The following is a 24,353-nucleotide window of genomic DNA, read 5'->3' on the forward strand; positions in this document are numbered from 1 at the left end:
AGCCTGTATGGTTTCTGATGAGAAATCAGCTGTCAATCTGATTAGAGATCTTTGAAGGTTATCTGGCATTTCTCTCATGCATATTTAGGATATTTTCTTTTTTTTTTTTTTTTAAGATTTATTTCATTAAAAGTGAGTTATGGCTGGTGCCGCGGTTCAATAGGCTAATCCTCCGCCTGCGGCGCTGGCACCCTGGGTTCTAGTCCTGGTCGGGGCACCGGATTCTGTCCTGGTTGTTCCTCTTCCAGTGCAGCTCTCTGCCGTGGCCCGGGAGTGCAGTGGAGGGTGGCCCAAATGCTTGGGCCCTGCACCTGCATGGGAGACCAGGATATGCACCTGGCTCCTGGCTTTGGATCAGCGCAGTGTGCCAGCCGCAGTGGCCATTGGAGGGTGAACCAACGGAAGGAAGACCTTTCTCTCTCTCTCTCTCTCTCTCTCTCACTGTCCACTCTGCCTGTAAATAATAATAATAATAATAATAATAATAATAATAATAATAAAAGAAAGTGAGTTACACAGAGAGAAAGGGAGAGGCAGAGAGAGAGAGAGTGGTCTTTCATCCACTGGTTCACTCCCCAAGTGGCCGCAATGGCCGGAGCTGTGCCAGTCTGAAGCCAGGAGCTTCTTCAGGGTCTCCCCACGTGGGTGCAGGGGCCCAAGGACTTGGGTCATCTTCTGCTGCTTTCCCAGGCCATAGCTGAGAGCTGGATTGGCAGTGGAGCAGCCAGGACTTGAACCGGTGCCCATATGGGATGCTGGCACTGCAGACAGTGGCTTAACCTGTTACACCACAGCGCTGGCCCCAGGATCTTTTCTTTTACTTTTGAAATTTGACCGTCATGTGTCATAGTGAAGATCTTTTCTGATTGTCTCTGTTAGGAGTTCTATGTGTTTACTGTACCTGGATGTCCCTTTCTCCAAATTATGGATGTTTTCTTCCATTGTCTTTTTTTTTTTTTTTTTTTTTAAGATTTATTTATTTATTTGAAAGTCAGAGTTACACAAGGAGAGGAGAGGCAGAGAAAGAGAGGTCTTCCATCCACTGGTTTACTACCCAATTGGCCACAGCGGCTGGAACTATGCTGATCTGAAGCCGGGAACTAGGATCCTCTTCCGGGTCTTCCACACGGGTGCCGGGGCCCAAGGACTTGGGGCATCTTCTACTGCTAACCCTGGCCATAGCAGAGACCTGGATCGGAAGTGGAGCAGCCGGGTCTTGAACTGGCGCCCATATGGGATGCCGGCACTTCAGGCCAGGGCATTAACCCACTGTGCCATAGCGCTGGCCCCTTTTCTATTGTCTTTTCATCTATTCTTATTTTCCACACCTTCAGGAACTCTTAACACACATATGTACAGCTTTCCACTTTATATTTTTTATTTGATATATTGAATTCTTCATTTCCCAAAATTTCAGTTTGATTTCTCTTCGATATCTCTTATCTCATGACAGAATTTCTCACCTATGTCATGTATGGATTTTTTTTAATTTTTGTAATTTCTTCTCTGTGCTTTTACTAATCTTACGATAATTCTTTTGAATTGTGTTTCAGGTATTTCATCAGTCTTTCTCTCTCTTTTTTTTTCTTTTTGTCAGGCAGAGTTAGACAGTAAGAGACAGAGAGAAAGGTCTTCCTTCTGTTGGTTCACCCCTCAAATGGCCGCTACAGCCGGTGCGCTGCGCCAATCCGAAGCCAGGAACCAGGTGCTTCCTCCTGGTCTCCCATGCGGGTGCAGGGCCCAAGCATTTGGGCCATCCTCTACTGCCTTCCCGGGCCACAGCAGAGCGCTGGACTGGAAGAGGAGCAACTGAACAGAACTGGTGCCCCAACTGGGACTAGAACCCAGTGTGCTGGTGCCGCAGGCGGAGGATTAGCCTATTGAGCCGCGGTGCCAGCCTCATTAATCTCTTTGTTGTCACATTCAAATGTTGAACTTTTGTTGTTTTCTTTTGGGGAGTCATATTGTCATCTTTGGTCATGTTTCTTAAGTTTCCTTTTTTTTTTTTTTTGATATATGTAGAAACACTTGTTGGCTTTCTCCCGTGGGCTTTTATCTTTGAAATATCCCTCTATGGCTTAGGGGAGTGTATGCTTCCTGGGATATCCAGAGGTGTGTTCTCAATGGGCTGGGGAGCTCTGGCCAGTGTTTGCAGATAGGGCAGAAGTCCAGAGTGACACCCTAGTTGGGTGTGGCAGATATCCTCTGTTTTCAGAGTGGGGAGGGTATGATTACTTCCCCTGGCATGATCATAGCCTCACAGCCTCTTTGTCAAGGTGAACCCAATGCCCACAGTGAGCGCACAGTGGTATGCATCCCACCCACACAGGCACATGAACTGTACAAAGGATCTGTGTGCTCCTTAGTATGAGCACAGAACGTTCTGTGATGACCCACCACAGCAAACAGGGAACTCTGAGCTTCTGAAATCAGATGAAGTGCTTGCCCAGAGACCACCCCATCTCACCATAACAAAATTCCCACAGTGATAGTGCACAGGGCTCCCATAGTCATAGGGTGTAGTCTCAGTCCTGCGAGACTCAGCTGTTCACAAGGAGAGCTGCAGCATTCCAACAGCTAGCTGCCTACCTGATAGTAGTTGATAGGCAAGTTGAGTTGTTGGGCAAGTTGAGTCACAGCACCTTAATAGAGTAAGGGTAGAGGATTCCTCACAGGCCTACATGGGTGCCCAGCCCCCTGCCAACCCTCTAGGCCAGACTCAGTCAGTGGAGACCATGGATTTATTCTTATTAAAATCACCCAGGAATGTGCGGGCCACAGCAGCCTCTACTCACTTTATTAAGATGGCGTTTCCCCATTGTAGTTGCCCAGCTCCTTTGTGGGTAGAGAGGAAGAAAGCAACAAACTCTTAGAGCATGGGGTTAAGTGGGCACTGTATACCCCGCTAATGCTTCAGGCTAGACTGAAAGTCAGCATGACTGTGAAGTTCTTCCTCAGGCAATATTAGCCAGGCTTTGGGAGGCACCAGCAGTGTCCCCTTGCTGCTGCGTAATTGTACTGTACCTGCTGCTCCACAGCATCTATTCTTTCTATAGAATTTCCATGACAGACATTTCAAATTGTCCCCTGTGAATGCAGTTCCTCCCCTTCTCCTTCTCCCCCTCCCCTCCCCTCCCCCTCTCCTCCCCTCCCCCTCCCCCTCCCCCTCCCCTCCCCTCCCCTCCCCCTCCCCTCCCCCTCCCCCCCTCCCCTCACCTCCCCCCCCCTCCCCTCCCCTCTCCTCTCCTCTCCTCTCCTCTCCTCTTCTGTTCTCTTGTCTTCCTGGGTCAAAATGAGTATGTCTTTTCCTTACTCAGCCATCTTGGATCTCCTTCTACAGTGATGATTATTAAGTTTTATCTTATGTGCTTTAAATATGTGTTATTGAAGTTGTAAAGTTATCTTCATATTAATAAAAATAGTTCTGGAAGGGGTAATTGAAATTTTTAATTGGGTATAATGTGAAGCTTTGTGGTTCTAATAAGTAATAGCAGATCATAGATCATAATGAAAATCTAAACAAATTATATTTGTAGTTCTTACAAATTGTAGTTCTTGTCACACCTGCAGTTGAACAAAGTTGGGTTGATTGACTTACTGCAGTAAGGAACAGTGAATACCATGGGAAACAGTACGTGTCTCAGTAAGATGTTAGAAACAATCTTTTACGGTGCATCAGCTTGCATTATGTGATTTTGTATCAGGTTCAAGAAAGTGTTGTTTGCTGTGGGTAATGGAATTCTTCTATGCCTTTTTGCCAATAAGGTCATAGGTGGGTCTGACATCAAGAAAGACTGATGAATGTTTATTTTCTTAGAAATGTAAGCTATTAGTAATGAAGGTCTTTTCCTTTAAAGAGTTATTCTAGTGACATCAGTAGGTATCTTTAATTTTGTTTCACTTTTTAAAGGAATTGTACTTATTTTTCCTTATTGCATATTATTCTATTGATATACTTTTTCAGGAACATCTACTAATTTCCACCAAACTAATGCTTTTATTTCAGTTAATGGTCAACCCAGACCCCTTGAATCAAGTCAGGTGAAATACCTCCGTCGAGAACTGATAGAGCTTCGCAATAAAGTGAATCGCTTATTGGACAGCTTGGAGCCACCTGGAGAGCCAGGACCTCCCACCAGTATTCCTGACAATGGTAAACCATGAATCAGCTTAAATTTGATTTATTGTTACATCTTTTCTTGCAGACCTTTTTAGATTTGCTTTTTTTAAGCCCTTTAGTAGGAGTAGGGTGGCATCCTCAGTGTAACTCTTGTTTCTGCCTCTGTGGTAGTGTTCATCGTCTATGTCTGTGTTCTCAAACTTGGCCAGCTGTTCATCAGGCTTACTGGAGGTTTCATTATACCAGTTTCTTCATCTCATTACAAACCTATTGGAGGATAGGGCTTGGAAATCCCATCTTACAGAGTGATGTTTGAGTCTTCTAAAACTAGTCTTACACTAGTTTCATAATATCTGTCGGTTTTCAAACCTCTAACTCATTGAACGCTTTCCGGTGTAATAGGTGATTAATTTTAGAAATTGAAAATTATTTCTTGAAGTATATTATATAGGTTCAAGTAAAAAAAATAGTGTAGTAAAAGCATATAACAATTGTTTGAAACACAATTTTTAATATAAAAAACTGATTTTTTTGCTTTCATTTTATACATGATAGGTACTATTTATGTTAAGATAAAGATAATTAACAAATGGAATGGACATATTTTTGGAAATTTAAGTATATAGTGTGGCTTGAAAAAATATATATATTTTTTTTAATTTATTTGAAAGGTAGAGTCATAGAGAGACAGAGAGAAAGGTCTTCCCTCCGTTGGTTCACTCTCCACATGGCTGCCACGGCCGGCGCTGCGCCGATCTGAAGCCAGGAGCCAGGTGCTTCTTCCTGGTCTCCCATGCGGGTGCAGGGCCCAAGCACCTGGACCATCTTCCAGTGCCCTCCCGGGCCACAGCAGAGAGCTGGACTGGGAGAGGAGCAGCCAGGACTAGAACCCAGCACCCATATGGGATGCTAGTGCTGCAAGGCGGAGGATTAACCAAGTGATCCATGGCGCCAGCCCCTTGAAAGTAGATTTTTAAAAACTACTTTTCTTAATTTTTAAGATTCTTAGATGTCACACTTTAAAAAGCTTGATTTTTTTTTTACATAGTTCTTATTTGCTTATAACTTTTATGTAACACTTTCCGTATTATGGATTTTTAAAAACAAAGTCAGGAATGAATGTTAAAGGGCTTAATGGAGATGATTTTTTTATGAAAAAGTGGCACCTGTAATCCTTGCAACCTTTAGGTTCTGAGATATTCTATTTTTGGCTCCTAAATAATTTTGGAGCCATGGTTTTTTTTTTCTTTAGTTATAGCTTATTAAGAGGCAGATTCCATAATTTCCCTCTTTCTTTCTTCTTCCAGTCATGTGGAATTTGTGTTAATTGCTCCAAAAGTATTTGGTGAGAATATTTTGTAGTTCTACCTATTTTATAACATATTGGAGATTTGCTGGAATCTTATAAAGAAATCTTCTTGGTCACTTTATGATGAAACTCTTTATGGTCAGACATTACATATTCTGAAACCCACCTCTCCAAACAAAAAGGACCAGTTTTAAAGAATCTGATTAAAAATGTAGACCATTTTTCAAGAATTCATAGTTTTTTTTTTTTTTTTTTTTTTTTTAATATTTGACAGGTGGGGTTATAGACAGAGAGAGAGACAGAAAGAAAGGTCTTCCCTTGGTTCACCCCCAAATGGCTGCTATGGCTGGCGTGCTGCGCCGATCCAGAGCCAGGAGCCAGGAGCTTCCTCCTGGTCTCCCACACAGGGCAGGGTCCAAGCACTTGGGCCATTCTCCACTGCCTTCCCGGGCCACAGCAGAGAGCTGGACTGGAAGAGGAGCAACTGGGACTAGAACCCGGCGCCCATGTGGGATGCTGGCGCTGCAGGCGGAGGATTAACCAAGTGAGCCACGGTGCCAGCCCCAAGAATTCATAGGTTCTAATACAACATTTGCATGTAATTTTTGAGAGTTATGTGCTTGTGATGTAGCCTTGGAATTAGAAGAAGGAAGTTGATAAGAAAGATAGCTTGTAGATATACTGTAAAGCGGTGCTTATAGTATTTTGTTCTCCCCTGAGAAATTTAGGAAATATTGGAATACCCTGGAAAACCAAGTTAGGAATGAATGGATGTGTGTATTAGGAGGGCTTATATTTTACTTAGTTTTGTTTTTTGTTTTATTATTTTTGAAATATTTCTTTATTTGAAAGTCAGTAGAGAGAGAGGGTGAGACAGAGGCCTTCCATCTGCTGGTTTACTCCCCAGATGGCTGCAATGGTCAGGGCAGAGCCAGGCTAAAGATTTTCCCACATGGGTGCAGGGTCCCAAACACTTGGGCCATCTTCTGCTGCTTTTCTCAGGCTGGATCGAAAAGTTGAGCAACCAGGAAGACACAAACTCGTGTCCATAAGGGATGCCTGCGTTGCATGCGGCAGCTTCACTCACTTTGCTGTAATGCTGGCCCTGTGTTTTTTTTTTGGCAAGAGAAGTTTTGTACTGATTCCAGGGGTCACACCCATCTATCTAACAACTGTTGGTCATTTACCTGATAACAGAACACAACTGATAATCATCACTGTTAAATAGCCACTTTTTTGTATACATGTTTGTTTTCTTTTGATAACTTTTTTTTGTATTCCTGTTGATAATACAGAGGTTGTTCTTGAATCCCTTTTTTTTACAAGGTAATAGTATAATTGCCTGTTGAATAACTTAGTATACTTAGAAGAAATGTATATTTAAATTAACCTGCCCATAATATTAAACATTTTATTTTTGCTTTAAAAAAAGTACTTTTAAATGGAGAAATATAAGTATATATATAAGTATACATAATGTGAATATTATAGTGAATCCCATGAACTCACATCCAACTTAAGCCATTATTAAATTATTGTCATGTCATATATCCTCCCAGTTTCTCCACCCTTCCCATATTATTCGGAAGCAGATCTCAAACATGCATCATTTTTATCTGTATGTATTTTAATAAGTAATTTAATAAGTAATAAATACTTAAAAGTAAGTATTAGGCATGAATTCTGTTTGACTTGATTTCTATATAATTTTTTTTAAAGATTTATTTTATTTATTTGAAAGAGTTACAGAGAGGTAGACACAAAGAGGTAGAGACAGAGAAAGAGGTCTTTCTTCTGTTGGTTCACTCCCCAGATGGCCACAATGGCCGGAGCTGCACCGATCCAAAGCCAGGAGCCAGGCATCTCCTGCGGGTCTCCCATGTGGGTGCAGGGGACCCAGGAGTTGAGACATTTTCCACTGCCTTCCCAGGCCACAGCAGAGAGCCAGATTGGAAGAGCAGCAGCCAGGATCAGAAGCAGTGCCCATATGGGATGCTGGCGCTTCAGGCGTCAGCCCACTGCACCACGGTGCTGGCCCTGATTTCTATGTAATTTAATAGTGGGCCAACACACAGGAGAAGTCATAAAAGTTGAGAATATAGTTTTAGCTTATTCTTGTACAAAATAAAGCATTAATTCCTATAACTGATCTTTCCTGAGTGCCCATTATGTATCTGATAAAGGATGGGATATATAGGACATAGGGCTCCATAAAAAGGTAAAATATTTTTATTTGTTAAGGAACTTGTAATAATTCATAGGGAAGGACATAGATTTTTCTTTTATTTTAAAGGTAAAAATATAAACATATATAAGGAAGACAAATTATACATAATCCTATATTCAGATATCTAAACAATATTCATGCAAAATGTATTTACTTCCCTGTCTCATTTTTTTTAACTTTATTGAATGTAGATCAAGAGGATACAAGTTTATTGTTTATTCTTGTGTTCTTATAGATACTGTGGATGGTAGGGAAGAAAAACCTACTGCTTCTGATTCTTCTGGAAAACAGTCTACTCAGGTTATGGCAGCAAGTATGTCAGCTTTTGACCCTTTGAAAAACCAAGATGAAATCAATAAAAATGTTATGTCAGCATTTGGCTTAACAGATGATCAGGTTTCAGGTACGTGAATACCTGCATCCCTCCCATATTTCTGTTTCTTCCTGTTTTTCTCCCTTTCCTTCTTTAATAGATGAATAACTTGCATATGGTTCAGTGAACAAATCATTAAGAATTCAGTCCAATAAAGTTTGACAGTTGTATACACCTGTGTGAAATACCAAACAGATCAAGGTGCAAATGATTTCCAGTACTCCAGAAAGCCTTTTTGTACCTTTACCCAGTTCAGTAGCATTCTCCCCTTTAAAGAAGAATCACTATTTGAGCCAAATAAACTTTACTGAAGGTAAAATTTGAAGAATTGTTTTGTAAAAAAATTTGAACTATGTTGTGATTTTATTTCACATTTGTTGCATGGCTTAAGTTATATTTAATAGGTTTAATTATCTCTTCTGACCTGACATTCAAGAAATTAGATTTCTTGTTAACTTGCTTTACTGGGTATGTTAGCTTTGTGTTACTGTAATTAGATACCTGTGTAAGAACTTGAATAAAGAGACAAAGTTTATTTAGCTATGGTTTTGAAGGTTCAAGAGCATGATGTCTGCACGGGCTCAGTTCTAACAGAGGCCCCAGCTGTAGTTACAAAATGGTAGAGCTTGGTGTGTAGAAGAGCCTACATCACAAAACTGGAATTCAGAGAGAGACTGGATCCCATGGTCCCTTACATGGTCTTTGGTTACCTATCAAGTCCTACCTTCCAAATGTTCCAGCACTTCACAGTTACTACCCTGGGGAACATGCTCTTAATTATTGGACATTTGGGAGAACGCTCAAACCATAGTGGTGTAGAAAGTGCTATTATATGAATTAGTGTTTAACCTTAAAAAAACACCTATGCTGGGGTTTGTACTTTATTTTTTGGCCGTCATGTCTTCATTTTTCTGCTTGTTTGTCTCTTTGGGGATTCTAATTTATACACAAAGAGCTTGATATTGTCTCCTGACTCTCTGAGGTTTACATTTCTTCAGTCTTTTTTACTCTGTGTTCTTTAGACTGAATGATTTCTATTGAACTTTCTTCAAGGTTGCTGATTATCTGTGCTATTTCCAATTTGCTGTTGAACCTTTCTAGGGAATATTTTATTTCAGTTGTGCTTTTCATCTCTAGATATTTTTTATAGTTTCTATTTTTTTCTGTTTGATAGTTTCTGCTTTTCTGTTGAGATTTGTTAACTTACGTTCATTAAGATATTTTCCTTTAATTCTTTGAATATATTTTTAATTCTTTTTTTTTTTAAAGGATTATTTTATTTATATGAAAGGCAATCTTCCATCCTCTGGTTCATTCCCCAAATAACTGCGATGGTCTAGGCTGGGCCAGGCTGAAGCCAGGAGCCAGGAATTCCATCTAGGTCTCCCTCTTGGGTGCAGGGTATCCAAGTGCTTGGGCCATCTTCTGCAGCTTTCCCAGGAACACTAGCAAGGACCTGGATTGGAAGAGGAGCAGCTGGGACTTGAACCAGCTCTTTGATATGAGATCTGGCATCTTAGATGGCAGCTTAACTGTTGCACCACAGTGCTTACCCTGTTTAATTCTGTAAAATGTCCATAATAGCTGCTTTGTTGTTTGCCTGCAATATTCAATATCTGGGCCCACTGGGAATCAGTTTCTATTGACTGCTTAATATTCCTCCCCCACCCTTGGTATGGTTGTTTTTTCCTGTGTCTGTGTCTGTCTGTTTGGTTGTAAACCATATATTGTGTTTAATATGTTGAAGTAACTTGTGATTCTCTATGTTCTCTTAAAAGATTTTTCTTATTCTAGCTCTAGTAGGGAGTTAATTTCTGTGTGTGCAGACTATTCTCTCTTTTCTTCACATGGGGCTCAATCCAGCTGTAGGTGCTGCTTTCTTCTGAGCTTTCTGGGATGTCCCCAACCCTATCCTTCTGCTGTTTCACTCCCCAGTGGCAGCAAAGACTAAGGCTGGGTCAGGCTGAAGTCAGAATCCAGGAGCTTCATCTGGGTCTCCCATGTGGGTGGTGCAGCTTCCAGACCATTAGCATGGAGCTGGATTGGAAGTGGAGCAGCTGGGACTTGAACTGTCACCCCCATGGGATGTTGGTGTCACAAGTAGTGGCTTAACCTGTTATGTCACAGTGCTATGTTTATTAATTTGGAAGAATTTTTTGTAAGTTACAGTGCTAGACCTTGTGAGGCAGACAGAATCAAGAAATAGGTATCTGACTAAAAGAACTCGTAGCTTAAGAAGGAAGATGGGAGATGTTCAGAAATGTAAAATAGACATTGGATCATAATAGAAAGTAAACTACATTGAAGCTCAGTAATGGAAGAAAGTATTTGTGAATCAATAAAGCTTACTAGAAGTATGTAATTAAAAATGGGTTTTAAAGAATTGCGTATTTAAATATGGAATGTTGTATTTAAATATGAGTGAATTCTTCAGAGAGTTCATGGAAGACATGAAAAAAACTGTAGATTTCGGACCTTTTTGCGTCAACATAAACTTTTAACTCCATTTTCCTTTAATTTTTTTTTTTTTTTTTTTTGACAGGCAGAGTGGACAGTGAGAGAGAGAAACAGAGAGAAAGGTCTTCCTTTGCCGTTGGTTCACCCTCCAATGGCCGCCGCTGCAGCCGGCGCACCGCGCTGATCCGATGGCAGGAGCCAGGATCCAGGTGCTTTTCCTGGTCTCCCATGGGGTGCAGGGCCCAAGCACCTGGGCCATCCTCCACTGCACTCCCTGGCCATAGCAGAGAGCTGGCCTGGAAGAGGGGCAACCGGGACAGAATCCAGCGCCCCGACCGGGACTAGAACCCGGTGTGCCGGCGCCGCAAGGTGGAGGATTAGCCTATTGAGCCACGGCGCCGGCCTTTCCTTTAATTTTTGAAGTAACCTCATATAAGGAACAAAGTAGAGGTGATAAACAAGCCAAAAATATTAGATTTCTTGTAGAAATAAGGAATAGGTCTGTTTAGCTGAAGGAGGTAACATGAGAATTATGAGAAGTGTTTGGATCCTTGAATCCTGAACTCTAGAGGACTGGACTTAATTTATGGGCAGGGGAGACTCATTGAAGAATGAAGTAATGTCTTTGGTTCATCTACAAAATAGCTGACATGAGGCTACAGAAACTGGTATTGCAGACATGGGTTTGATTTTTGTAGATAGAGGTTAGGATTTAGGAATATAGCACACTCTAGTTTATAGAGAAGGATTTCCAGTTGTAGATTTTGCTTCTTAAGACTGGAGCAAAAGAAAATATCAAGTACATGCAGTTAATGTAAAATGTTGCATTTATGGAGATATTCTATGATTATATGTAAATATATATATATTATATTATTATTTTATTTATTTATTTTGTCTCTCTTAACCAAACTTAGTAATTGAGCTTGCTGGGCAAAGACCTTAAATGGGGTACTAAACTGACTTCATGACTATCCAGGGCCACCAAGTGCTCCTGCAGAAGATCGATCAGGCACTCCTGACAGCATTGCTTCCTCCTCCTCAGCAGCTCACCCACCAGGAGTCCAGCCGCAGCAGCCACCGTACACAGGAGCTCAGACACAAGCAGGTCAGATTGAAGGTAAAATAGAGTTACACACGCAGAAATGTTTATCGGAGCATTGCTGGGTAGCAAACAGCTTACATATGCAGTTACACTGTGAACACAGCTGTGAAGAACTTCGATTTACTGAGTTGGCATGATTTGTTGTTAAAAAAGATATAATTTCTTTTTGATTATTGAAGAGAAAACAAAACAAAAATTATAAAACATTTATATGATATAATTATAGAATGGAAGATTAGGAAGGAAGCATACCAGTCACTATAGCTAGTAGTGACCTTGGTGAAGAAAGTGAAATTCAGAAGGGGGGCTTTACATTTTATTTTGCATAATATTTACATGTTACTGTATTTCCCTCTCTTGTCCCTTCAGCATCTCTGCATTATTTTTGTAATTTAAAAGGATGTTAAGAGTAGAAGTGTAAATGTCTTTAAGTATACTCTTTTTGGAAAGCCTTTTCATGTTTTTATCCAGTTAGCAAAATGACTTTAATAGAAAAAAAAGTAATATTTTTAAGCCAAATTGCTCTAAAATAGTGTATGTTGGATTAACAGGTTGAGGTCTCGGTTTTGATCACCTGTCACAATAAAATGTGAAAACTGGACTAAACCACTGGTTTTATAAGGATATTTTTAGTCCTGAATGAAATGTAACTCGGAAGCTCAGAATTTAAAACGAATGAAGGGGTCATTGTTGTGGTTGAAGAGGATTCAGAGGCCACAAGCCCAGAGTAGGCCCCTGAGGTCCCACACTGGAAACTGTGAGGCACTGCAGAGCATGGCAAATGTCAGTGCTGAATACTTACTTTAGGGTGCCTTCCAGATGCCAGAACACTATTTTGGTGAATTGCCCACGGACCCTTAAAAACACATGCCACTTCGAAACAGTGACCAGGTAGTGCTCCCAAGTATTTGTATAAGGGGTCAGGTGGTGGTATGGTAAGTTTTCAGCACCAGAAGCAAGTGATTGAGGTTATCAGTAACATTAAAAACCAAACCAAACCAAACCTAAAATGAATTGGCTGCTTTGCGAATAGAATCTTGTCCTGTGGTGATACTTTCAGAGCTGTTCTTTGAACAAATGCTAGTCATTAAACACTAGCAGGTGGCATTTTGCTTATAAATCAGTGCTCTGGGAAGAATTTTCAATTTTTTAACTAACTCAGTTACAGTCTTCCTCTGCACCAAAATGCAACTGTCGAAACTAGAACAACAAAGCGGAACTGTAGCAGGTGGGGATGAAACAGGGAAGCAAAAGCAGAGTTTGGATACGAGGAGAGTTTAATACTAACTCAGGTGAACTAAAACTGTTTAAAAACAGTACTGCTTTAATTCAGTTTATATTATTGTAGAATGCAGTTGGAAGGGTTACAAATAAGGTTGCAGTATCTCAGATTATGAGAGGTTGGTTTTAATTGAGTATTTTCAAATAGGTAAGAATTGTAAAATGAAGGTTTATATAATAAAAATTCTCTCCTGCCTCTTTTGCCAGAGGCATCAAATTAATACCATTTGATAGTCATTGAATTTGCATAGATGGCATCAATAGTTTGCCTTGCTACAACTGTTACTTTTAGGTTACATTAAAACATACAATATAAAAATTAGCTATGTGACATCAAAAGATTAATAGCTGATTTCATTCTAAATCAGGCTTCTGAAAGAGTTAAATGGGTACTATGTGTAGTTTAAAATTTTCTCTTAGCTACATTAGAGTTTTTAAAAAGTTAATTTTAATTAGGTTTTATTCAGCTCAACATATGTAGTACATCAACATGTAATCCCTGTTAAAAAGTTATTAAATTGCATTTGGCACTGTGTATTAGGAATCTGGATATGAGACTGATTTTGAAACAGTTCAAACACATTGCAGCACATTTCAGGTGCTCAGTAGCCACTTGATGTGAGACTAATGTATTGGATAGTACAGTTTAGGGATGTAGTAGTAATTTGTAGATTCCTTAAATGCATTGTAGGCTATTTTACTGAATACTTTTTGATGTATAAAGAGTACCTGACATCATTAGTTGCTTAGATTAACTGCTGGTTGTAATTTGAATAGAATTATAGACATAGAAATGTATTACTTATAATTGATTATATAGCAGTGTTTTACAGGATGTGATAATTCAAAATAAAACAATTTTGAGTTCTTAAATCCCATAAAAGGGACCTTGGAATTGTAAAGTTTTCCCTTCCAAGACTGTGGTCTTAATGTGTTGTTTAGTGGAAAGAATTAATAAAACATTGCTTTTACCTTGTGATAGAGATGTTCAGGGAAATGTGTCCTTAAGCAGTTTCATTGTTGTGTGAGTATCATATTATGTTCTTCTACAAACTTAGATGGCTATGATGTCGCTATGTGATACGTATAATCTTGGGAGACATTATTGTGTATACAGTCTGTTATTGACTGAAACATTATGTAATGCATGATTATTGGACATTGTTAAAAAAAACCAAAATGGACAATGTTACTGTTCTTCAGATAAAGCCAGCGCCATTCTTATTGGAAAAATGCATGTAGTTGGGTAGTTGCCAAAAACATAAGTAGTAATAAGAGCAGTAAATATCATCAGAGACCAGAAAATTACTTGGGAAGCTTTTGTTCTTATGTGAGGACCTCTCCATAGAGCTGCTGAATGACCTCATGACAGGGCAGCTTCCACGAGAGAATAAATGAATAAGGAAGAGAGTAAGGTAGATGATGACAATTTTTATGATCTGTCCTAAGAAACATCATTTTCATTTCTCAGGATTTTCTTGGTGTACAGGTCATCCCTGCTTAGTGTGGGAGGGGCAAACAAAAGTCGATGCACATGTTTATTGTGTTCTTCGGTCATTTTTGTATTATGGAGTCAAATATTTCTAATTTCTGAGGATGCAAAGGGTACCTACCCATTTCCATGGAGATTGGCTAGCACTCTGTAAAAGTACATTGTATTTTTTTTAAAGATATATTTATTTCAATGGCAGAGTGGTAGAGCAGGAGATCTTCATCTGTTGTTTTTCTCCCCAAATGACCACAACTTCCCAGGGAAGCTAGGGGCCCTAAATTGCATCCAGGTCCTCCATGTGGTGGCAGGGTCCCCAATACTTGGGCCGTCATCCACTGCTTTCCTAGGTGCATTATTAGGGAGCTGAATCTGAAGCAGAGCAACAGGGACACACTTTGGTATGTGGCACTTTGATATCTGGTGGCCCAAGTGGCAGCTTAAGCTGCTGTACCACAATTCTGGACCCTACTTTCTGATTTATCTTTAAAATTTCTTTATTTGAAAGGCAGAGTGACAAGAGAGAGCTTCATTTTCTTGTTCACTCCACATGGTTGCAATGACTGGGACTGGACCAGGCCAAGGCCAGGGGCTAGGAAGTACATTCAGGTCTTATACATGGGTGGCAGGGGCCCAAGTACCTGGGCCATCTAGATCTACCTTCTCAGGTGTCCCAGGGATCTGGATTGGAAGTAGAGCAGCTGGGACTGCAACCAGCTGCTCTGATATGTGATGCTGGTATCATAAGCAATGGCCTAACTCGCTGCACTACAACACCAGCCCCACAAAGTGTATTTTCAGTAGGTTCACTGTCATTTACCCTGTACCCATTTTCCCCTTAGGTCTTGCTCTTTAAAATTATTATTTTCTTTGTTACTAATTCTCTTTTAAAACATACATGAAACTTAACATAGCATGTTTTTTATTACTCAAAACATTGCTTGCTATGAACAGTGTCTGTACCTTGTGTTTTTCATGTACTATATCCTTCAAATCTCTCAAAGATGTAAAGATTTTTTTCTTTTAAAAGAAGTGTATACAGACACCTTTTAATTAGCTTGTGAAATACTGTTACAGAGTCCCATTTGGACTGGGATGAAGTGGGTTTAAAGTTAGCAAAAGAGAAACTCTGCTGATACAGAAATCAACCTCTAGTTTTTAACGGTAGAAGTGGTATTTTCAGAATGTTTGTGGCAGTTTAGGAAAACTTGGCACAAACAAGGAAGCTATCCTAGCTAGCTTTAAGAAGCATTGAACCCTGTACAATAAAATTTGAGAGGCAGAGAGAGGAGCCAAGAGCTCCTGTCTGTTAGTTCACTCCCCAGATGCTTGCGAAGAGTCATAGTTGGGGGACCAAGAATCAAGAACAACATGGGCCTCCTGCATAGTTGGCAGAAACCCAGCTACTTGAGCCACAGCACTGCCTCCCACATTATCAGGAATATGGAATCAGGAGGTGGGCATTACACTCCACTGTGAGATATGGGCATCCTAACCAGCTTTTTAACTGCTAGGTGGACACCACCCACCCACCCCTGTCCTCCACATATATTTTTATGGAGAACAATAATTAGAGTGTTGATGAAAGCAGTCTACTACATGGAGCTTTAACCTCAACTTTTTTGATGATGTCTAAGTTAATATTTATATTAAATGAGAGAACATGAACAGAATCACTTAAACTAAAGCTTTGGGGTTATACCTGGGTTCCAGTGATGGTTCTTAGCTGCAATTCTGTTCTTAGTTAACTGACCTCAGGTTAATTACTTGGTTTTTCTGAATCTGAAATAGGGATTATGAATGAGGTTAAAGTATACCTATTTCTTCCCCTTGATTATGTTCTGTACCTGCTTTTTAGTTTAGATTCCGATCACTTCTGTTGTAGTATTTAGTCTGCATTAAGGTAGTATCTAAATTAACGTCTGTGCTGTGCTGTTTTATGCTGTTGCCTAAAGCATTAAGAAAGCATTGAAGAAACTTCTGTGAGTTTATTTTGTTGTACTTTGGAAGAGGATTAATAGCTTAAAAAGTAGTTTAGCAGATTTTACTTTTATATTAAACAGCCCAGCTGTTTGGAAGTAATCTGGATATAGATTCCTTTAGTGTAGCCCAGAGGGCGGCACTCAAAGACACCTTTGGGGCTGAGCCACCAGTGCAGTTGAGTAGGCACCATTTTTTGTCTGCCCACTTAATGGTGCCTGATACAAATTTACATTTTTGTTTTGGATATCTGTCTCACTTTCTGCTACAAGTATATGATTTATCAGTAGCTTTTTTTTTTTTTTTGACAGAGTTAGAGAGAAAGGTCTCCCTCTTCCGTTGGTTCAACCCCAGATAGCTGCTACGGCTGGCTCGCTGCGCTGATCCAAAGTCAGGAGCCAGGTACTTCCTCCTGGTCTCCCATGCAGGTGCAGGGCCCAAGGACTGGGCCATTCTCCACAGCCTTCCCGGGCCACAGCAGAGAGCTGGACTGGAAGAGGAGCAACCGGGACAGAATCCGGCGCCCCAACCGGGACTAGAACCCAGGGTGCTGGCGCCACAGGTGGAGGATTAGCCAAGTGAGCTGCGATGCCGGCTATCAGTAGCTTTTGATTAATAGCAGACAGTTAATGAATATTTCCCAGAATAAACCAATATGAGTTTTCTGAAGATTTAAAGAATCTAGTACTAGTAAGATATTCAAATTTCAGTACTGCAAACATTAGATCTAGTTAATCCACCATTAAAACAACTGCAAAGTAGGAGAGATGAAAAAGACATAAACCAATGAAAAATTTTCTCTGTGGCTTACTGGCCTCAGATAGGATCAGTACTTTAATGTGCCTCTTCTCCTTGTTTATGCTTTTCTAGGCCAGCTGTACCAACAGTACCAGCAACAGGCTGGTTATGGTGCGCAGCAGCCGCAGGCCCCACCTCAGCCACCTCAGCAGTATGGTGTGCAGTATTCAGGTGAGCAGGTGTCAAAAGGGAGTTGGCTCATAGTTTTTGATCTGTTTCTATATTCACTAACTTTTAAGCTCTTCGTCTTCCTTGGTTTATAATGCTTAACATTGTCATAGAGGGTATTAAGTAATTATTTAATAGAGAAAATGATACTTGATTTTTTAGTTTTATGTAAATATTTCCTTGTAAATCAACATTTTAATTTTCCAGTGGGCAGATCAAACTCTGCAGCAACCGGCAGTAAAAAAGTTTTTGATAGAAAATTAACCGTTGTAATGCGATCAGTTTACCTCTTAGGTGACTTAAAACTGCAAAAAGAAAGATTCCACCACCTGATTTAAGTATAACACACAATCCCAGTATACTCTTAGTATCCATAGAACTCTTAACAGTTCTCACATGTGTGGAAAGATGACCTTATTTAATCAATACTAAATTCAGCTGCTTAGGTTTTTAAATCTCTTGAAACCGTATAGGTGTTTATGGACCAAAATTGGGCCATATAAAATGTAATTCTGGCAACTAAGAACATTAGTTGTTTTAAGTAGGATCCTGGGTATCTTTTTTGTTTTACCATTTGTCAGTTGATGATGGTCTACGTATTTAAATATGCTAAATCTTTTTAAAATAGCTTTAAATTTTTATGTGAGTTTGTGTCCAGTTCTTGTTTTATAGCCAGAGATTTGAGTGTCAGAATTTCAGCTGTAATTCAAAATAATTTAATTTTGTCAATTCTATTTTATGGTGTTTTATCAATTAGAGCAGAGGTCAGCAAATCTAGCCCACCCGGCAAATCTGGCTTGTTACCTATTTTGTGAATGAAGGGTTTTTGTTTTTGTTTTTGTTTTGTTTTTGGTTAAAATACTTGGCTATTCTCATTCATTTCTGTACTGTTTCTTGGTATCTTGGTATTATAATGGCAGAGTAGTTACAACAGACCTTGTGGCCTAGGAAGCCTAAACTTTATCCTGTCACCCTTTTGAGAAAAAAGTTTGCTGACCTCTGCCTTAGGCCATAACATTCTGTATTAATGGAGTCTGACATACTTTAACACATACAGTAACTTTATTTGGATTATACTTGGCTGTAGAGTGATTTAAACTGTAGCTTCTCATTTTTAATTGTATAAAATAGATGGAATAAGTTTAAGCTTGGATTATATTAGGGGAAAAGTTGACTTACGAGTTTTTAAAAGTAAATATCAAAGTGTTACAAGTGGTGATTGTAAAAAGAGTATCAGAGTTGAAGAGACCTATTCATCATCTAATGCAGGGGATTTCAGCTCTCATTGGACTTCAGAGTCACTTGGGGAAGTTTATGGTACCTGGGTCCCACTCCCAAAGATACCATTTCATTAGGTTGGGAGTTGGGAGTCAGCCTTTGGTATTTTAAAAGGGTCACAGCTTATTCTAAGTGCAGCCAGGGTTGGGGATCACTGATCTTATCCTACCAACTCATTTTGTAAATGAGGCAAGTAGGGATCTAAGAGGTGGTGACTTACTGAAGGACACAGAGCTGTACTAGAATGATCTCTTTCCTAGATTACTCACTTACTAAAAATGAAATCCCATAGGATTTCCATTTCTTGCAGTTTCTCGTGTTCTTCATGAAAGGCTATTTTATTTTGCTGTGGGAGAGACTGTAGACGAATAGAAGCATTGTCACAATGTAATCAAAAGACAAGTAGACTGCTGATGAAATGACATCTCAGCCTTCTCCTGAGCAAACAAAGGATTTACTTACTTTCAGATTGTTTAAAAAACACAACAGGTGGGATTTCAGGTGGCAACAACAAAGGCAGGAATTGATTTTAGTTCAGTTTTAGATGCTACCATAGCAGGAATGCCTTAGGTACTTGGTTTACTTACAACTAAGCTTGTTCTTAATACTTTTAATTAGGATCTCAGTCTGAGTAGAATTTAGTTCTTTTCAAATTATTATCTTTGTATTTCTGATCTCATTAGTCCTATTAACTTGAATTTCATTGAGAGATATGGAAATAGTCAACTAAATACTCTGCTTGGAAACTAAGTGGTGGTAACATTTGATACTGTTTGCCAGTTTCCCTCTGTGACCTTTTCCAGTTTTGTTCATGGACTATGTCATAAAGGTTTCTTTCATGAGTAAATTTTGAACCCAGGTTCAAGGTGAGTTCAGAATATACTCAAATTCATTCAATCCTTTTTTTTTTTAAATGCAGGGTTGTACATATTTTAATAATTTTCTTATGTATCTGGTATTTAATGCTGACAGGATTCCAGTCAATGGAGAGGTTTCATTGCAAGTAGCTGCAGGTGTGTTTCATGGTAGAGATAAAAGTTTTCAGTGAAGCAGACTTGTTTTTAAAAATTACATCCTAGTAATTGATGATTATGGCTAATGAGTGTGTGGGGCAGTAATGGTAATGCATTTGTGTGTGTTACACTAAGTCCAAAGTTTGAGTTTTTAAAAAGCATCACATTTAAAATCTCAAAGAAATATTCAAGGACTGAAAGTACTTGTATTTCTTAAATGGCTTAGATTTTTAACAAGTGAATAAACTTTTAGGCATCTCAATTAAGATGCATTTGTAGTATTTCTTTTAAAAATACTCATTCTCTACAATGTGTTCGTATTTGATACTGTTGTTAAATAGGTCTCCCTCAAAACCTTAATGACTGTATTTTTTGTATTATTCGTCTTCCCAGAAAGTATAATTCCTTCATTTATCATTTGAGCACCTATTTTATCTAGACATGCTAGCACATGAATTTGCTCTCTGGGATTACATAGTCTTGAAACAGTTGTAATGACAATATATATAGTAGTTTCAAATGCCTCTTTGAAAAGTACTTGGTCTTGAAATAATATATGATGGAGCTACCACTCTGTTTCTGTACATTTTTGGTCCATGACAGTAAACTAATTCTGGAAAACTTTCATCAAAAGAGAAATAAGATTTGTTGTGTTATTTTACCTTTTCAGCCAGTTATAGTCAACAGACTGGACCCCAGCAGCCTCAGCAGTTCCAGGGATATGGCCAACAACCAACTTCTCAGGCGCCAGCTCCTGCCTTTTCTGGTCAGCCTCAACAACTGCCTGCTCAACCGCCACAGCAGTACCAGGCGAGCAGTTATCCTCCACAAACGTACACTACCCCAACGTCTCAGCCTACCAATTACACTGTGGCTCCTGCCTGTCAACCTGGAATGGCTCCAAGCCAACCTGGGGCCTATCAACCAAGACCAGGCTTTACTTCACCCCCTGGAGGTACCGTTGCCCCTCCTACAAGTGGGCCCAACCCTTATGTACGTTCTCGTCCTCCCTTTGGTCAGAGCTATGTCCAGCCTGGACCTGGTTATCGATAAGGAGGCTCAGCTACACTGATGAATGTAGCTGATTGCTATCCCAAAAGACTCCAATACTATTTTATTTTAATTTGTATTGAAGTTCAGAAATTTAAAAAAGCAGAGCATTTTTTATAATTGTCGCTGTTAATTGAAGTATAAATTGCTGGAATATAAAACAAGACCAAAATGAAAGTTTTTTCCTTCCCTGCTTAAAAAATGTAGCAGCTTCCTAGTTATTTTGGAACACTATTCTTACATGTGTGTAAAGTGATTGACCTTCTAGCTTCTCTTGTCCAGAGGATATTAAAATGCTGGGTTGAGATGTAGCCATCTTACTTGGCTTTTTACTAATAACTTGATGTACTTAAAGGTAGAGCCCTTTGAAAAGACAATTAGATATTATGTATAAATGTAACATTGATAGGTTAATAAAGATGATTGAATCCATTAGTTGTCTTGTCATTTGTTTAAAAAATATTTTCCAGAATTGTTTTAAAATGAAGTATAAAAATTTCCCTTCTGAGAGTACTATTTAGTGTCCTCTCTGAAAGGTACTGCAATGATCTGTTTAAAAAACTTTTTGAACACAATAGGCTATTAAAGTTATATGAGAAGGTTAGTAGATCCTGAAAATTTATTTTCCTTTAGATACTAATGAATCATTCAGAAATTAAAAAAAAACTACATCTTTTTATTGCAGAGTTTATACTTGTTTGAAAAATACAAAATGCAGCACATTGGAAGGTATAAGCAAAGGGAGAAGTTCTTAAGGAGTGAGGGCAACAATGCACCATCCCTATCCTCTCCCCAGGTGAAGGAAAGCAATACAATTTTTTAATGAACATGACTCTGATTTTCCTTACAGCTTGAGTTAAACAATTACAAACACACCCCCGATACATTCATTCGTAGAAGTCTTACAAAGTAAGTATCTTGGTAAGGATCTCATCATACATTTTGTGTGTGTGTGTGCTCAGACTTCACATTCAGCCTCAGTAGAATCATACGAACAGCTGTGCAGAGGGATAGTTTAACAAAGTATATTCAGACATAATTACATATTTACGGGTAGAGAACACAGCGTATCTTTAGAAACTACACCAAATTTCAGAGGAAATGTGATTTAAAAAATTAGTAATTCGCAGATATTTTAGAGAAGTATATATTAGTAATGCATGTGTAACTATTTAAACTCCTTCAGAAAAGCTATTTAGCTGTTAAAAAATTTGAAATTTAAATAAACATGAATAGTAAGACTTTTTTTCCCTTTTATATGTATAGGCTGAAGATAATTTGATCCAATAAGTTAAATGATGTAGAGATTTATGGAATTAACTCACAAAAAGGAAGTGTACACATCAGTAAGATTTTTATGTTTTTGCTGTTAATTCTGTTATAAAAGTATTTCAAAACATTATTACAACAGTGTGATAAATAATATACAAATGATCTCTTAAAATACCATGAACAGGGAGCCAGCTTCCCCAAAAAATGTTATTCTGTTAACATCAATATTTTGCTTTCTTAAAATGACTTTGTAAAACCTGATAAATATTCTTAGCAATCTTTTCTAACAATAAACATCTAATATTGCTATCAATTAGATTGTAGACTTTTATACATAGTAAACAAAATAGCTTTGAATGAACATCACAAAAACTGTAGTGTTCCGATGATTGTTTTTTGCCATGATGAACCAGAAGGAATTTTTGATCATCATTGCAGCATCTACCATTTCCCAGGAATTGTAGTCCCACATTCATACCACTGGACATAGTTGATTTGAGTGTGACCACCTATCTCTCCAAATTGGACAGGCTCTTGGCGAACTGCTCTAAAATAACCTGAGAGAGAAGAAACAAAATTTGAACAGCCAAAGTATATTTTTGCCCTCACATCTCATACATGGAAGGATGTTAACTGATAGTAACTCTAGGTGAAGCCAGAGAACTTAGAAAACTGCTAGCAGCAGAAGTCCCGGGGCTCCTTCCTGAGGTAGTTTGACTGAAGTCATGGGATGTGAAAAGTTGTTGGCTGACCTTTGCCTTAGCAAGTCAGGAGTGCGAGGGCTGGTAGTGTCTGCCAGTAGTTTAAAGCAGCAACCAGTACATTCACAGATCTTAAAAAAAGGTGACTTAAGTGCCAATGAAAAAATTTGTTACTGGAAAGTCTAAAGAACTCCCTAGTTACTTCTGAGTAATACGTACACTCTTCAGACAGTTATTAAGTGCATTTTCAGTCCTTGAGGCCTCATTTTGCAGCATAGTACTAATGTGTCTTTAGCAAGTCACAGGGATTACTCATTTTCCAGAATTATTCTAATGATATCTGTACAATTACTTATTAAAAAAAATTGAGTTAAAAGTAATGCAGTATGCTCAGTAATGCAAAAATAATTTAAATGTGATATTTTATAACTCTCTGCAAATTCAGATGTTCTCCAAGTAGAACTCACTGAACATCTGTGTAATTTCCCTCAGCTCTGTTTGAGTTGAGTAACTTACAGATAGGCTCCAATTAGCTAGAAACAAATGAAGACTTTAGTTTATGCAGTTCTTTATAAAGCAGTTTTCCTCAGCTTAATTTATTTTTCCTTCTGTGTTAATCTGTGAAGGCCTTTTGCTTACGAGGAGGATCAGTAACCATACCTTCTTTGGTGGGTAACTGGTCAGAAGTGAGCTGCTGGCCTGTGCGCCCATCTAAAAATGAATCCACAAACTGGCAGTGGTCTTCTCCGTGGCCCCTCTGATCACCAATGTTATAAAACTTTCCTGAGGGAACCAGAAACGAAAAGGACAATAAAATGCCGCATTCTGTGACATGTGACAGTTCTGAATCAAATTCTCACAGAATTATCTTTCTTGTTCTTGCGTGTTTGTTTTTTCTCCAAATCCACCTAGTTGAAGTCACCAGTGTGTTTTTTGACTGAACCGTGGAATAGTCTCCCAACTGCTGTCCCTGATTTCACTCTTGCTTATCTATGGTCTTTATCCCCTCCACTTCTCAGAAGTTAGTCATTTTTAAAGAATGCAAGTAGAGGGCTGGTGTTGGGGTGTAGCTAGTAACGTTGCCGCTTGTGATGATATGTGCAAGTTGTTCATATCCCAGCCGCTCCACTTCCTATTCAGCTCCTGCTAATGGCCTGGGAAAGACAGCAGAAGATGGCCTAAGTTCTTGGGCCCCTGCCACCCACGTGGGAAACCCAGAAGAAGCTCCTGGTTTCGGCCAGTCCCAGCCCTGGACATTGTGGCCATTTGAGGAGTGAGCCAGCAGATGGAAGCTCGCTCATGCATTCTAATTCTTTCAAATTAATAAATCTTTAAAAATAAATAAAAATGCAAGTCAGGTAATACTTTTTTTTTTTTTGACAGAGTGGATAGACAGAGAGAAAGATCTTCACCCTCCAATGGTCACTGCAACCGGCGCACTGCGCTGATCTGAAGGCAGGAGCCAGGTACTTCTGGTCTCCCATGCGGGTGCAGGGCCCAAGCACTTGGGCCATCCTCCACTGCACTCCCGGGCCATAGCAGAGAGCTGGACTAGAAGAGGGGCAACCGGGACAGAATCCAGCGCCCCGACCAGGACTAGAACCCAGTGTGCCGGTGCTGCAGGCGGAGGATTAGCCTATTGAGCTGTGGCGCCGGCCCTGTAAGAAATTCTTGTTCATTTACAGGTAAATACATTTGTCTCTCCCTGCTAAGAAGGTAAGGAGAGGTAAGC

At 39.4% G+C, this 24,353-nt stretch overlaps 2 protein-coding genes across 39 annotated transcripts in view; one reads left to right on the top strand and one right to left on the bottom strand.

Moving 5' to 3' along the window:
• Positions 1–21,080, top strand: part of TFG (trafficking from ER to golgi regulator) — a 41,453-nt gene extending 20,373 nt beyond the window's left edge. For 4 of the 8 annotated variants that reach the window (XM_051819143.2, XM_008267035.4, XM_070072008.1 and 1 more), the window contains 5 exons: positions 4,007–4,153; positions 7,892–8,059; positions 11,466–11,606; positions 17,212–17,310; positions 20,269–21,080. In XM_051819143.2, coding sequence (XP_051675103.1) covers positions 4,007–4,153; positions 7,892–8,059; positions 11,466–11,606; positions 17,212–17,310; positions 20,269–20,651 — 938 coding nt within the window. In that variant the 3' untranslated portion in view covers positions 20,652–21,080. Of the gene's footprint in view, positions 1–4,006; positions 4,154–7,891; positions 8,060–11,465; positions 11,607–17,211; positions 17,311–19,557; positions 19,599–20,268 lie in introns of all 8 variants that reach the window. The other 4 variants (XM_008267038.4, XM_070072007.1, XM_051819144.2 and 1 more) reach the window with 3 other exon arrangements.
• Positions 21,081–21,303: 223 nt separating this feature from the next.
• Positions 21,304–24,353, bottom strand: part of ABI3BP (ABI family member 3 binding protein) — a 285,033-nt gene continuing 281,983 nt past the window's right edge. For all 31 annotated transcript variants that reach the window (XM_070072004.1, XM_051819140.2, XM_017347142.3 and 28 more), the window contains 2 exons: positions 23,282–23,404; positions 21,304–22,477 (listed from right to left, as the gene is read on the bottom strand). In XM_070072004.1, coding sequence (XP_069928105.1) covers positions 22,362–22,477; positions 23,282–23,404 — 239 coding nt within the window. In that variant the 3' untranslated portion in view covers positions 21,304–22,361. The remainder of the gene's footprint in view (positions 22,478–23,281; positions 23,405–24,353) is intronic.

Source organism: Oryctolagus cuniculus, chromosome 4 (genome assembly GCF_964237555.1).
Source record: "Oryctolagus cuniculus chromosome 4, mOryCun1.1, whole genome shotgun sequence".
Taxonomy (NCBI): Eukaryota; Metazoa; Chordata; class Mammalia; order Lagomorpha; family Leporidae; genus Oryctolagus; species Oryctolagus cuniculus.